The 16021-nt window shown below is 42.2% G+C and overlaps 1 protein-coding gene across 1 annotated transcript in view; it reads right to left on the bottom strand.

The window, feature by feature from the left end:
* Window positions 1-9716, bottom strand: part of LOC113898685 (transmembrane protein 45A-like) — an 89761-nt gene extending 80045 nt beyond the window's left edge. Inside the window, exon 1 of the mRNA XM_027552057.1 lies at window positions 9591-9716. Coding sequence (XP_027407858.1) covers window positions 9591-9609 — 19 coding nt within the window. The 5' untranslated portion in view covers window positions 9610-9716. The remainder of the gene's footprint in view (window positions 1-9590) is intronic.
* Window positions 9717-16021: the final 6305 nt, after the last annotated feature.

The following is a 16021-nucleotide window of genomic DNA, read 5'->3' as shown; positions in this document are numbered from 1 at the left end:
GCCATGCCATGTGAGGCCACCCAAGACAGGTGGGTCATGGTGGAGAGGTCTGACAGAATGTGGTCCATTGGAGAAGGTAATGACAAACCATTTCAGTATTCTTACCTTGATAACCACATGAACAGTATGAAAAGGCAAAATGATAGGATACTGAAAGAGTAACTCCCCAGGTTGGTAGATGCCTAAGATGCTACTGGAGATCAGTGGAGAAATAACTCCAGAAAGAATGAAGGGATGGAGCCAAAGCAAAACAATACCCAGCTGTGGATGTGACTGGTGATAGAAGCAAGGTCTGATGCTGTAAAGAGCATAGGAACCTGGAATGTTAGGTCCATGAATCAAGGCAAATTGGAAGTGGCCAAACAGGAGATGGCAAGAGTGAACATTGCCATTCTAGGAATCAGTGAACTAAAATGGACTCGAATGGGTGAATTTAACTCAGATGACCATTATATCTACTACTGTGGGCAGGAATCCCTTAGCAGAAATGGAGTAGCCATCATAGTCAACAAAACAGTCCAAAATGCAGTACTTGGATGCAATCTCAAAAACGACAGAATGATCTCTGTTCATTTCCAAGGCAAACCATTCAATATCATGGTAATCCAAGCCTATGCCCCAACCAGTAATGCTGAAGAAGCTGAAGTTGAACGATTCTATGAAGACTTACAAGACCTTTTAGAACTAACACTCAAAAAAGATGTCCAAAAAAGATAATGATAAAGAGATGAATTTCATAAGGATTACAACACCTATCACAATAATGTTGTGACAGAACCAATATTCAAATCCAAAGCCTATGTCCAAAGGGGACAAAGAGGAAAAATAATATTTTTTGAGCATCCACCCATTTGGATCTCTATAGAATCCTCTCAATTCCATGAGGTAATATTTTCCTTATAGGTCAGTAACTTGAAAGGCTAGCTAGTTTGTCCAGGCCACACTGCTTTATACTTTTTCTCCTCCAGGTGAGAAAGCCCAGCTCCTATAAGATATTACCTTGAACCTCATAGACACTCTCATTTCAAAAATATATTCTGACCATTGCAGGTTCACATGGGAATGTCCCCTTCACCCTTCAAACTTATTTTAGAGGGATTCTTATCCCACTGCTGCTATCCATTAACACTCCGCTATGCTCAAACAAAATAGTCGCATTTAAAGTTCCCCAAATATTCCAAACTCTCTAACATGCTTCCTTAGCTCTCTACAGTCTTACTGCTGCTTGGAACCCTTCCTTCCCTCAACCAATGACATACATCCTGCATGGCTCAGTTCAAGAAAAAAGGAGGAAGAAAGAGATAGGAAAACTCCATTCAACAGTCATTTCATCTCAATCAAGCACTCTCCCTGATCCACCGTGCAAGTGTGAGGAACCCTATTCTGTGTTCCCAAGGCACTCTCATGGAAATTTCCTGAATGCCATCATTACACATCTAGGGTCTCTCTCACTGCACTGTGAGCTTCTAAAAAGCAAGATCTATGTCTCTGTCTTTACATTCTCATTGCCCAGCATTCATTGAATGAGTTGTTAAACAGGTAAATAAATGATTGGTTGGGTCGGTGAGTATGCTTATAGCTCTGTCTGAGTATAAGAAGCAATACCCAGTGCCACATAGTCTTAAGTGTTAAAAGAGAACTAGAGTGCTCTTGGAACATTGGCATCCCAACAGACCAGTAGTCAGGGTATTTGTCATAGTGACAGGAGCAGACAGTCTCCACAGAGCATCTGGTGATGCCTTCAACCATTTCATAAGAAGCCACCAGTCCTCAACCTTTTTGGCACCAGGAACCAGTTTCACAGGAAAGTTTTCCATGGGCGGGAGTGGGATGGTTTCAGGATGATTTAAGCACATTACATTTATTGTGCTCCTGTGAGAATCCGATGCTGCCTCTGATGTGACAGGAGGTGGAATTCAGGTGGTAATGCAAGCAATGGGGAGTAGCTTTAAATACAGATGAAGCATCGCTCCTTGGCCACCGCTCACCTTCTGTTTTGCAGCCCATTTCCTAACAGGGCACAGACAGGTACTGCACCATGGCCCAGGGGTTGGGGACCTCTGCTCTAAGCTGTGCAGAAGATGTAGCAAATCTGGAACTAGCCCCATGTTAGCTCCCAGGGGGCAGGAATATGTGGAAATGGTGAAATACCTAATAAAGTAGTGAGTAGGAAGAAGCCTGCTAAGCATCACAATGTGGCCACAGAGGCAAGGAGCCCAGGCTCGCTAACCTGGAAGGGACAGGGGACAGGAAGTGTTGGCATCCATCCATGTCTAGAATGGCAGATGGTGGCAAACTGTACCGAGCAAGGGGCAGGACCACAGGAACTTAGTTCTCCCTAACTCACAACACTTGGGTAAGTATGTTGAGAGATGTTTCTAGACACCTTAAAAGATGTTTATAGATGTTGACTGCACTGAGATAGTGGTCTATACTAGGTCTTGGACCTGAACCTCTAACCTTTGATGCAACACACTGGTGTGCCCCTGATGGGTACAGCTATGACAGAAGGAAATACAAATGCACTCAGGCCCAGGAGCAGTCAGCTGAGTGTAAGGGGATCCAAAGCCTATGAAGCCAGACCTCCCCTGGCCTGTTCTCTAAGAGTGAGTCCTCTCATCTACATGGTGTGATGTTCTACATATACTGTGACAGAAATAAATGATGAGAATCGTTGGGTTAGACTATATGAGACAGATGAGCAGCACCAGGGGTTGGGGATGTCAAAAAAAGGGATTTCACTTTGTAACTAGGACAAGAATTGCAAACTCTCAAATGTACAGACCAAGATCATCCTATTTGTGTGAGTGCTTCTGTGAGTTCAGATGGAAGATGGGACATTAGAGTGTTGTACCATTAAAAAGAACTAAACAATAGTAACCCACAAGAGTAAGGCCCATGTTTTCAGCAGGAGTTATTTGCTCCTGAAAAGCAAATAAATCAATGTGAGCAACATGTCATCCCCCAAATAGCCCATATTTCCTCATCCCAAGAAGAAGATCAGGGGCCAGAGCAGCCTACAACCACTGTCTGGCACCCACTCTCTTGCCTCTACTGCAGAATGGCCCCGGGAGAAATTAGTTCTTCAGTTCAGTTCAGTTCAGTTGCTCAGTCATATCTGACTCTTTGCAACCCCATGAATCACAGCACGCCAGGCCTCCCTGTCCATTACCAATTCCTGGAGTTCACTCAGACTCACAACCATCGAGTCAGTGATGCCATCCAGCCAACTCATCCTCTGTTGTCCCCTTCTCCTCCTGCCCCCAATTCCTCCCAGCATCAGAGTTTCCAAGGAGTCAACTCTTCGCATGAGGTGGCCAAAATACTGGAGTTTTAGCTTTAGCATCATTCCTTCCAAAGAAATCCCAGGGCTGATCTCCTTAAGAAGGGACTGATTGGATCTCCTTGCAGTCCAAGGGACTCTCAAGAGTCTTCTCCAACACCACAGTTCAAAAGCATCAATTCTTCGGCACTCAGCCTTCTTCACAGTCCAACTCTCACATCCATACACGACCACAGGAAAAACCATAGCCTTGACTAGATGGACATTTGTTGGCAAAGTAATGTCTCTGCTTTTGAATATGCTATCTAGGTTGGTCATAACTTTCCTTCCAAGGAGTAAGCGTCTTTTAATTTCATGGCTGCAGTCACCATCTGCAGTGATTTTGGAGCCCAGAAAAATAAAGTCTGACACTGTTTCCACTGTTTCCCCATCTATTTCCCATGAAGTGATGGGACTGGATGCCATGATCTTCATTTTCTGAATGTTGAGCTTTAAGCCAACTTTTTTACTCTCCACTTTCACTTTCATCAAGAGGCTTTTGAGTTCCTCTTCACTTTCTTGCCATTAGGGTGGTGTTATCTGCATATCTGAGGTTATTGATATTTCTCCCAGGAATCTTGATTCCAGCTTGTGTTTCTTCCAGTCCAGCATTTCTCATGATGTACTCTGCATATAAGTTAAATAAACAGGGTGACAATATACAGCCCTGATGTACTCCTTTTCCAATTCGGAACCAGCCTGTTGTTCCATGTCCAGTTCTAACTGTTGCTTCCTGACCTGCATACAGATTTCTCAAGAGGCAGGTCAGGTGGTCTGGTATTCCCATCTCTTTCAGAATTTTCCACAGTTTATTGTGATCCACACAGTCAAAGGCTTTGGCATAGTCAATAAAGCAGAAATACATGTTTTTCTGGAACTCTCTTGCTTTTTCCATGATCCAGTGGATGTTGGCAATTTGATTTCTGGTTTCTCTGCCTTTTCTAAAACCAGCTTGAATATCCAGAAGTTCACAGTTCACATATTGCTGAAGCCTGGCTTGGAGAATTTTGAGCATTACTTTACTAGCATATGAGATGAGTGCAATTGTGTGGTAGTTTGAGCATTCTTTGGCATTGCCTTTCTTTGGGATTGGAATGAAAACTGACCTTTTCCAGTCCTGTGGCCACTGCTGAGTTTTCCAAATTTGCTGGCAAATTGAGTGCAGCACTTTCACATCATCATCTTTCAGGATTTGAAATAGCTCAACTGGAATTCCATCCCCTCCACTAGCTTTGTTCGTAGTGATGCTTTCTAAGGCCCACTTGACTTCACTTAAGAACTGCAAATTCTCATGTAATTTCTCATGAAAACCATCATTATAGCATCATGGACCAGGTGACAAGTGAAGGAAAAGAGGGCATGATTGTCAAGGAGCTGATGGCTCAGTGGTAAAGAATCTGCCTGGCAATGTAGGAGATGCAGGAAGCATGGGTTCAATCTCTGGGTTGGGACAATCCCCTGGAGGAAGCCATGGCAACCCACTTCAGTATTCTTGCCTCGAAAATTCTACGGACAGAGGAGGCTGGTGGTCTACAAAGTCCATGGGGTAGCAAAGAGTCAGACACAACTGAGCCACTGAGCATGCACCCATGGGCCATTATCCCCATGGTAATTTACTCACCAAGCACTGTTTGGCTTTTCTTTCTTTTTTTTAACTCTGCTTATGAGTTCTCAGTTCCCAGACCAGGGATGAACCCAAGCACAGCAGTGAAAGCACAGAGTCCTAACCACTAGGCAACCAGGAACTCCCTGCCTTGGTCTTCTTAAGGGCAGATCTGAACTCAGGATTGGACACTGCTGGTCAGTGATCCAACCAGAGAACCACAGTGTTCCCTGAGAGAGGACTAGAGGTGTTAGGCTTCTATTGAAATACTGTTCATCCAGAAACAATAAATAATTGACAACAAACATACCCCCACACACACATTACTAAGCTGATTAGATATACTCTTCATAGTCATGCTAAATGGCTTAGAGATATCCTGGAGCCTGGGTGCAGGAGCCAAATGTGGCAAGGAGGCTCTGGGCACTCCCCACAGGTGTCAGAGCAGTCCCACCTGTCAGAGTGATTCTGGCTGCCATTGCTCTGCTGTGACCTGAGTGGGCAGGAGAAGGCCAGACCCAGCTGGTACAGAGTAATAAGAGTCAATAGCCCAGAGGTCTGTGTGTACGTGCTGAAGTGAGCGTGGCACTATAACAGCCCTAGCCAAGAAGCAGCTAGCTCAGAATAAATAAATAAATAAACAAGTGTGTCATCTAAAAAAGCAGCTGACAACTGAGATCCAAATACACCCTGCCAAGGTGGGGCTGATACCAAATAGAGGAAGCTCAAGCTAATTCCCACACATCCAGCCTCAGCCAGAGGTGCCAATGTCACCTGTACTGCATCTGTCAAATACTGCCAGTGGGATTTAAACTCTTCTACATCCCACATTAAAAGACAGCCAGGACTTCCCTAGTGCTCCAGGGGTTAAGAATCTGACAGCAAATGCTGGGGACATACTTAGTCCAGGAGAATTCCATGTCCCGTGGAATATATGTGTGTCCCAATTCCTGAGCCTGCACTCTAGAGCCCATGAGCCCCAACTACTGAAGCCCACGCACCCTACTTCCCATGCTGAGCAACAAGATAAGCCCCAGCAATGAGAAGACCACACTGCAATGAGAGAGTGGCTCCCACTTGCTGCAACTAGAGAAAGCCTGCACACCGCCATGAAGACCCAGTGCAGCAAGAAATTAATAAATGAATGAATGAATAAGTAAAGCAAAAATACCATGTGATATAGCAATTCCACTTCTGAGTATTTACACAAGAGAAACAAAAATTGCTGTCTCAGAAAGACATATGTACCCCCATGTTCCCTGGAGTATTATTTATTGTAGCAAAGACATGGAAACAATATAAGCATCAATTTATATGTGTCAACTGACAAATAAATGAATAAAGATGTGATACACATATCACACACACACATACATACAATGGAATATTATTCAACCATGCAAAGGAAGGAAATCCTGTCATTTGTGATGACATGGATGGACCTTAAGGGCATTATGCTAAGTCAGACATATACACAAATACTGCTCCGTGAGAATATATGTGACCTTAATTATACATGGAATCTAAAAAACCATAAACTCATAGATAAAGAGAACAGGCTGGTGATTGCCACAGGCTAGTGGGAGAGGAGGGGTAAAATGAATAAAGGTGGTCAAAAGGTACAGCTATCCAGGCATAAGATAAATAAAACCTAGGAATGTAATACTCTGCATGGGGACTGTAGTTAATACTACTATAGTGTGTATTTGAAAACTGCTTAGAGAATGGGGTTAAAAGTTCTTATCTCGCACAAAAAAAATATGTACCTGTGTGTGATGATGGATGTTATCTAAGTTTTTTGTGGTAATCATTTCTCAGTAGATATGGGATGGACAAAAATGTTCACTTAGAACAGCTTATGAAAAAACCCAAACTTTTCGGTCAACCCAATACATATATCAAATTATTATCTTATACACCTAAAACTAACACAATGTAATCTGTTGATTTTATCTCAATAAAAAAGAAAGGAAAACAAAACAAACAGCCAATTTAAAAGTAGGCAAAAACATCTCTGGTGGCTCATTGGTATAGAATCCACCGAAGACACCAATTGTCTCTGCCAATGCAGAGACACAGGTTCGATCCCTGGTCTAGAATATTGTAAAGTAATTAGCCTCCAATTAAAATAAATAAATTTATATTTAAAAAAAAAAAGAAAGATTCCACATGCTGCAGAACTGTGCCTGTCCCCCACCCCCACTACCTCGGGATCAGGCAGGTAGTCACATTTCTACCACCAGATGTGAAGGGAAGAAACAATGAGCTCTGCACCCCACCAGAGGCTCCCTGTTTGGAGGAACATCCCATTCTGCTGATTTGGCAGCCCATTCCAAAAGAATTGAAGGTTGCTTACAACGATTAATGGAATTGGCAAAATAAGATAAAGATGAATCAGAAAAATGGGAAGGTGAAGGGCTTAGTTCCTCTGGATTGGGAATGAGGAAGACTGGTAGCAATTTAATGGTCACTAACTTCATCTCTCCCTACTTCAACCTGTCCCTTCTTTACTGGACCTACCTGATTCTAGCTCTCTTGTCAAGGTCACTGAAATCCCAATTTGCTGCATTCAACAGCCAATTCTGTCTTCATCTTACTTGAGCCACTAGCAGAAATTCACAGAGTGGATCAGGGCCTTCTGCTGGAAAATATTTTGCCCCTGTTTTTACTCCTCTCTGGTTCTTCCTCCTTTTCTGCTTTCTTTTATCTCACAGGTCCTTAAAATTAGCAAGTCCTCTGGCTGTTTTTAGAACTCTTTTCTACCTGCCCTCAGTACTGGGGTATCTCATTCTGCTTCACAGCTGTAAATACTACATCACGTGTCCACCACTCCTAGATTTCTATCTTGAGCCCAGGCTTCACTGCTTAACTCTTGACTCCCAAATCCAGCTTCCCATTCAGTATCTCCACTCTGGTGTCTGACTTACACCTCAAATCCCAAACCATCCAAGACAGATCTCCTAACATCCCGGACGAAATCTGCTCCAGTTTTTCCCACTCAATGACAACGTTATCTTTCTGGTGAGTTGCCCTCTCCCTAAAATTTAGAGTCATCCTTAACTCCTTTCTTTCTCTCACTACTCACATCTAACCGACTAGAAAATCCTGTTGGCTCTATCTCCAAAATATTCCCTGGGGCTGTCTACTCTTCACCCCTTCCCTGTAACCACTTTTATACAGGTGTGTGTTATTACAATGGTTGAAGTAGACTCTGCTTCCACCTCTGCCCTTCACATTGTTCTCAACATAGGAGTCAGTGTTACTCTACTGAAGTGTCGGTTACGCTCAAGGTTTCACGAGAACCTCCGTAGCCACAAGTGATTTAGCCCTTGTCACTCCTCCAGCCTTCTCTCGTCCTCTCCTCCACCAGCCACACCGGCTTCCCTGTTTCTCCTTGCACAACAGGCTTGCTTCCACCTTCCAGCCTTTGCACTTGCCACTTCTCCTGCTTGAAATGTTCTTCCCCTTTTCTCCTTTCAGCCTTTGCTCAAAAACTTTCTCAGGGAGGCCTTCCCTGATCACCCTATGGAAAAACTGCAGAATGCCTCAAACCCCAACCTCTTTTCTTGCTTTACTTTCCCCATAACAATGCCCCATCTAACACACTACAGACTTTGCTGATTTATTTTGTTGATTGCACCATGGCTCACTAGAATAAATGCTTCAGGAATGCAGGATTTTTTTTTCCTGTTTTTCTTTATTGCTTAATCTCTGGCTCTTAGAACTGTGCTTGGCATACACTGATTCAGTACACAAATGTTGGGTTGATAAATGGATGAATGGATAGATGGAAGAGTGGACAGCTGGATGGATAAATAAATGGATGGATGGGTGGATGGATGATGGATGAATGGAAAGAGTGGATAGCAGAACCTATGCTTTAGTTGCCACATCCTGAAAGATCTCAGAAGGAAAAAATGCTCCACACCAAGTGAAGTAGAATTCAGCATTTGAGACACATTCCTTCCCACATTTACTCTGCCTATCTAACTACAATGCTAGAGTCTAACATGAAATGAAATGTCCATAGAATCATTAAATTAGGCTAGTCTTAGCTTTGTCTTAATCAGCCACAACCTACAATAAATTGGCTATGGAAACACCATTAAGGGAGTTGAGAATGGCAGGACATGACTCCAGTGCTAGGGAAGTGGAGCTAGAGAAAGAGTTGATAAACTAGAGGTAACCATTGCTGAGTTTCTATCCAGAGACAGCTGCTGCACTAGGCTCTTTGCGAGCATTATTTCATTAAATCCATACTACTCTGCAAGTTCAGAAAGACTAAGTTATTTGCACAATGTCAAACATACACAGAAGAGTCAACCTAGGTCAGTGTGAATGAAAAGTTCTTGCCCTTTCACACTAAAGACTACTCTGGAAATGGTGAACTACTTTTGACCATTTCAAACCAGTTCTCCATCTAATCATTCATCAACCATGGTCTGAGTAACACCTTAGATTTGAGGCAGAAGAGTTAAGGAATAAGAAGTTAAAACAAAGCCTTCATGTCTTAGTTAATGCTGAAAATTTGCCAACAGAATAAAAAAAAATCAATAGACTGCAACCTGACAACTTTCAGTCAGTTTTATACACATATACACATCCAGGTGCACACCAAACCCAATGAGTAGGAAAACACAGTACTAAAATATACCACATTCTTACCTTTGCCCTCATGTCCCATGGCTCGTGAGTATGGAGATGTGTTTCTTAGTAGCTGACAATCCTGGCAGATGCTGCTTTACTGCTTTAGAGAGACAAGCATCTTTCACCAGCATCAGCCTTGGAACAGCTCCAGAGAAATCCTTTTTCTTCCTCCCACTCACACATTTCTCCCTGGGCACGGCACACATTGCCAGTGGCCTCCACCTCTGCCCAACCTACAGAAACCTCGCCCATAACACCCTGTAATTAATGTCATCAGACGAGCAAGACTGAGTGTCACTCCACAATGCACACTCTCTGCTTAGCAGTAGACACTGTCCTTGGCAATCAGGGAAGCACTCCCCAGCCACCGTCAGCAGGTGCTTCTCCAGGTCCTGAGAAGGACTTACAGCCTTTATGCCCACTCTCACCAAGTCTGCCTCCTGACTAACAATATCTATGAAACTGCTCAGTCGTCCTGCTTAGGCAGCCAATATGTAAGCACAGTAAAAGTGGAGGCTTCCTCGGGGATAAGGCCTACTCATGACTCTGCTTCTCTCTCCTGGGCCAGTCCACCAAGCCAACCCACCCACACCTATTCCCACCCAAGGGGAACAGATAAAAGCTACAGGGTGCACTCCTCACCTGTGCACAGCCTATAAAAATTAAGAAAACTCAGGAAAGAATATTCACAATCACTGGGGCTGGTTTCAGTATTTGGACCCACCAGCCAATAAGAATATTTCTTAGTTCTTGCTTAAAAAATAAGACATACTGAACTGTGTGTAAAATGCACCCATGAAATTGAGGTTGTGCTAAAGACCATAACACAAAGTAAAGCAAGTAGATGTAGAAAGTTCATCTTTTCAAAGGATGTTGCCAAGACCTAAATCATTCTATTAACTAGAGTTTCTGAATCAGTATGGAGATGGTTCTAAAAGGGGAAAAGAGACCTCTGAAAATCTTAAAGGAGGTTAAATATGCTACCAGTTAAGATCATGGGGAGGAAAAAGTGGAAGTAATGACAGATTTTCTCTTCTTGGGCTTCAAAATCACTGTGGATAATGACTGCATCCATGAAATTAGAAGACGGTTGCTCCTTGGAAGAAAAGCTTTGACGAACATAGACAGCATATTAAGAAGCAAAGACATTACTTTGCTGATAAAGGTCTGTGTAGTCAAATCTATGGTATTTACAGTACTCATGTACAGATGTGAGAGTTGGACCATAATGAAGGCTGAGGGCTAAAGAATTAATGCTTTTGAATTGTGGTCCTGGAGAAGACTCTTGAGAGTCCCTTGGACAGCAAGGAGATCAAACGAGTTAATTCTAAAGGAGATCAACCCTGAATTCTCATTGGAAGGACTGATGCTGAAGCGTCAAGCTCCAATACTTTGCCCACCTGATGCAAAGAGCCGATTCACTGGAAAAGATTCTGATGCTGGGAAAGATTGAGGACAAGAGGCAAAGAGGGAAGCAAAGGATAAGATGATTGGATGGCCTCACCAACTCAATGGACATGAACTTGGGCAAACTACGGGAAACAGTGAGGGACAGGGAGGCCTGGCATGTGGTAGTCCACAGGGTCACAAAGAGTCAGACATGACTCAGTGACTGAACAACAACAACAGAGATCGAGGAATGGGTAGCAGTTTCATTAGGTGCTTATCTGGATACATAAACTTGGAGGACGGTGACAATGGAGGTTCTTGATTTTTTTTTTCTCACTCTTGTTACCTCAATCTTGCATGACCTTGGATGCATAGAAGCAGAACCAGCTTCAAGATTTGTATGGCCAAGAACAAAATGAAAATGTGGGTCCCTTGTTTATAAATTGTTGGGATGTTGACAACAGTAACAGTACAGCATTAAAATAAGACTGAGGCTCTCCCATCTAAAACTGGACATCTAAAACTATACAACTATACAAGTTGCACAAACATGAAGCTGGCCCTGAAGATAAATAATTTCTCTTCTGTTTTTTGAGCAACCTGCATGGAAACTACAGTGTAAAGAAATGCTCTTGGGCACCATCAATCCTGGGTAGAGTGCCAAAAAGCTCAGTGTCCCTGTGAAGCATCATTCCATGCTGGTATCACTTGGAGAGAAGAGTAATTCCTTCCATCTGACAAAATCCTGAACTGGACTTCCACAAACATGGCTGTTCCACTGGAGATTCAAAAGCTTTCTGTCCCTGAGACTAAATAGACATTTCTCCAAAGAAGACATACAGATGGCCAATAGGCACAGGAAAGCATGCTCAACATCATTAATTATTAGAGAAATACCAATCAAAAACACAGTGAAGTACCACCTCATACTGATCAGAATGTCCATTATTAAAAAGCCTAGAAATAACAAAGGCTGGAGAGGATGTGGAGAAAAGGGAACTCTCCTATATTGTTGATGGGAATTTAAGTTGGTGCAGCCACTATGGAGAATGGTATGGCGGTTCCTTAAAAAATTAAAACAGAATTACCACATAAGCCTGCAATCCCAGTCCTGGGCAATATACAGGGATAACTATAATTTGAACAGATACATGCTTCCCATTGTTCACAGCAGCGCTATTTACAATAGCTCAGACATAGAAACAGCCTAAATGTCCCTCAACGAATGAATGGATAAAGAAGATATGGTCTACATATACACTGGAATACTACTCGGCCATAAAAAATGAAATAATGCCACTTGCAGCAACATGGGTGGATCTAGAGATTATCATACGAAATGAAGTAAATCAGAAAGAGAGAGGCAAGTACCATATGGTATTACTTATAGGTACCATCCACAATGTGACACAAATGAACTTATTTACAAAACAGAAACAGTCTCAGAGAAATAAAAAACAAACTTAGCTACCAAAGGAAAAGGGAAGGGAGGGTTAAATTAGGAATCTGGGATTAGTAGATACAAAGTACAATATATGAAACAGATAAACAACAAGATCCTACCATATAGCTGTGTGTGTGTGTGTGTGTGTGTGTATCTGAATCATTTTGCTGTACACCACAGATTAACACAACATTGTAAATCAACTACACTTCAAATTGAAAAGAAAAAAGCTTTCTTCATTGCCAGGAGAAACATCAACAACCTCAGATATGCAGATGATACCACTCTAAAGACAGAAAGTGAAGAAGAACTAAAGAGCCTCTTGATGAGGGTGAAAGAGGAGAGTGAAAAAGCTGGCTTACAATTCAACATTGAAAAAACTAAGAGCATGGAATCCAGTCCCATCACCTCATGGCAAATAGAAGGGGAAAAGTGGAAGCAGGGGCAGATTTTATTTTCCTGGGCTCCAAAATCATTGTGGATGGTAGCCACGGCTGTGAAATTAAAAGATACTTGCTCTTTGGAAGGAAAGCTATGACAAACCTAGACAGTGTATTAAAAAGAAAAAAAGAAGAAACATCATTTTGCTGACAAAGATTTATATAGTCAAAGCTATGGTTTTTCCAGTAGTTATGTATATACGTGACAGCTGGACCATTAAAGAAGGCTGAGCGCCAAAGAATTGATATTTTCAAATTATGGTGCTGGAGAAGACTCCTGAGAGTCCTTTGGACAGCAAGGAGATCAAATCAGTCAATCCTAAAGGAAATGAACCCTGAATATTCATTGGAAGAACTGATGCCAAACTGAAGCTCCAATACTTTGGCCACCTGATGCGAAGAGATGACTCATTGGAAAAGACCCTGATGTTGGGAAAGATTGAAGGCAAGATGAGAAGGTGACAACAGAGGGTGACATTTTTAGGTAGCATCACTGACTCAATGAACTTGAGTTTGAGCAAACTCAGGGAGATCATAAAGGACAGGGGAGCCTGGCATGCTGTAGTTCATGGAGTTGCAAAGAGTCAGACACAACTTACCAACTGAAGAAATAAAATTCCTGTTGTACTTAGGTTTACTAGAGGTCAAATAAGACCTTATTCTATCTGTTACAAATTTGTCAACAAGAAAAGTAGCAAACTTTAAGAAAACTAAGATTTGTGCTTTCAATAAAGGGAAGTATGACTATAAATAAAAGTACTGAAATGAAGACAAAATTCTTTTCTCAAGACCCACTTTTCACAAAACTTTCTGTAGCATTCACTTAATTTATTCTAGCACAATTTTAACTTTTTAAGTTGTAGAATATCTGGAGAGCTCCTAAAATACATAATTATATCTAAACATTCACCCAAAACACTTAATTCATTTTTACTTTTTTCCTCAAAAATTTCTTCACATCAAGTTACTTTCGTTGCTGACAAATTTGCAATGGATGTAAAATCTTATTTCAGTTCAGTTCAGTCACTCAGTTGTGTCCGACTCTTTGCCACCCCATGAATCGCAGCACTCCAGGCCTCCCTGTCCATCACCAACTCCCGGAGTTTACCCAAACTCATGTGCATCAAGTCGGTGATCCCATCCAGCTATCTCATCCTCTGTCGTCCCCTTCTCCTCCTGCCCCCAATCCCTCCCAGCATCAGAGTCTTTTCCAATGAGTCAACTCTTCGCATGACGTGGCCAAAGTACTGGAATTTCAGCTTTAGCATCAGTCCTTCCAATGAAGACCCAGGACTGATCTCCTTTAAGATGGACTGGTTGGATCTCCTTGCAGTCCAAGGGACTCTCAAGAGTCTTCTCCAACACCACAGTTCAAAAGCATCAATTCTTCAGCGCTCAGCTTTCTTCACAGTCCAACTCTCACATCTATACATGACCACTGGAAAAACCATAGCCTTGACTAGACGGACCTTTGTTGGCAAAGTACTGTCTCTGCTTTTGAATATGCTATCTAGGTTGGTCATAACTTTCCTTCCAAGGAGTAAGCATCTTTTAATTTCAAGGCTGCAATCACCATCTGCAGTGATTTTGGAGCCCCAAAAAATAAAGTCTGACACTGTTTCCACTGTTTCCCCATCTTAGGCTATATTAAATGTAATGAAAGCATTTTGCTTAATATTATATTTAATGTTGATGACTCAAGACATGTCTATATTAATTAGATCAACAAACTGAAATATCAATTCAGTTTAGTTGCTCACTCAGTCTGACTCTTTGCATCCCCATGGATAGCAACATACCAGGCTTTCCTGTCCTTCACCATCTCCCGGATCTTGAAACTCATGTCCATTGAGTAGTGATGCCATCCAGTCATCTCATCCTCTATCGTCCCCTTCTCCTCTTGCCTTCAATCTTTCCCAGCATCAGGGTCTTTTTCAATGAGTCAGTTCCTGACATCAGATGGCCACAGTATTGGAGCTTCAGCTTCAGCATCAGTCCTTCCAATGAATATTCAGGATTGATTTCCTTTAGGATTGACTGGTTTGATCTCCTTGTAGACCAAGGGACTCTCAAGAGTCTTCTCCAGCACCACAATTTGAAAGCATCAGTTCTTTGGTGCTCAGCGTTCTTTATGGTCCAACTCTCACATCCGTATATGACTACTGGAAACACCATAGCTTACCAGGTACTAATTTAATATTGACAATTTCACAGTTCACATGAACCTGAAATTCAATTAACTTAATTTCGTTTGAACTTAGAATTGTTTGGTTTGTAAGCATTAACTTTTATTTAAGCCAATAATAATTGCCGGTTGCTTGGAAACCTCTGGAAAAACCTGGAGAATCCCATGAACAGAAACCTGAGTAAAAAACAAAACAAAACTGGCTTAAGGAGCTTCCTTTGTGGTCTTTGCTTCAGCTCAATGGGTCTTACAGATGCTAATAATAACATTAGAATAATTAAAAGTTAACAGAAAAAATTTGTAAGAAAAGTCTAGGTATTATTTCCAACAAGGAAAAATTTTAAAGGAATTTTCTCAATGAATAAAGAAATCTTTTGGATAGTTACTTAAAATGGGAAAATTAAAATGGACATTTATGGGATTAAAACAAGGAAATCAGTCCTGAGTATTCATCGGAAGGACTGATGCTGAAGCTGAAACTCCAATATTTTGGCCACCTGATGCAAAGAACTGACTCATTTGAAAAGACCCTGATGCTGGGAAAGATTGAGGGCAGGAGGAAAAGGGGATGACAGAGGATATTTGGATGGCATCACCAACTTAATGGACATGGGTTTGGGTGGACTCTGGGAGTTGATGGACAGGGAGGCCTGGCGTGCTGTGGTTCATGGGGTCACAAAGAGTCGGATACGACTGAGCAACTGAACTGAACTGAACTGATACTACTACACTACATAAGGTTATATGGGCCAAAAGGGGCCCCCTGTCCTGTGCTGTGCTTAGTCGCTCAGTCAAGTCCAATTCTTTGCAACCCCATGGACTGTAGCCCACCAGGCTCCTCCGTCCATGGGGATTCTCCAGCCAAGAATACTGAAGTGGGGTGCTATGTCCTTCTCCAGGGGATCTTCCCAACCCAGGTATCGAACCCAGGTATCTCACATTGCAGGTGGATTCTTTACCATCTAAGCCACTAGGGAAGCCCTAAGAAAGT

Source organism: Bos indicus x Bos taurus, chromosome 1 (genome assembly GCF_003369695.1).
Source record: "Bos indicus x Bos taurus breed Angus x Brahman F1 hybrid chromosome 1, Bos_hybrid_MaternalHap_v2.0, whole genome shotgun sequence".
In the NCBI taxonomy this organism is placed as follows: domain Eukaryota; kingdom Metazoa; phylum Chordata; class Mammalia; order Artiodactyla; family Bovidae; genus Bos; species Bos indicus x Bos taurus.
Note: the sequence above shows the minus strand (reverse complement) of the source record. Positions and strands in the feature narration are given on the sequence as shown.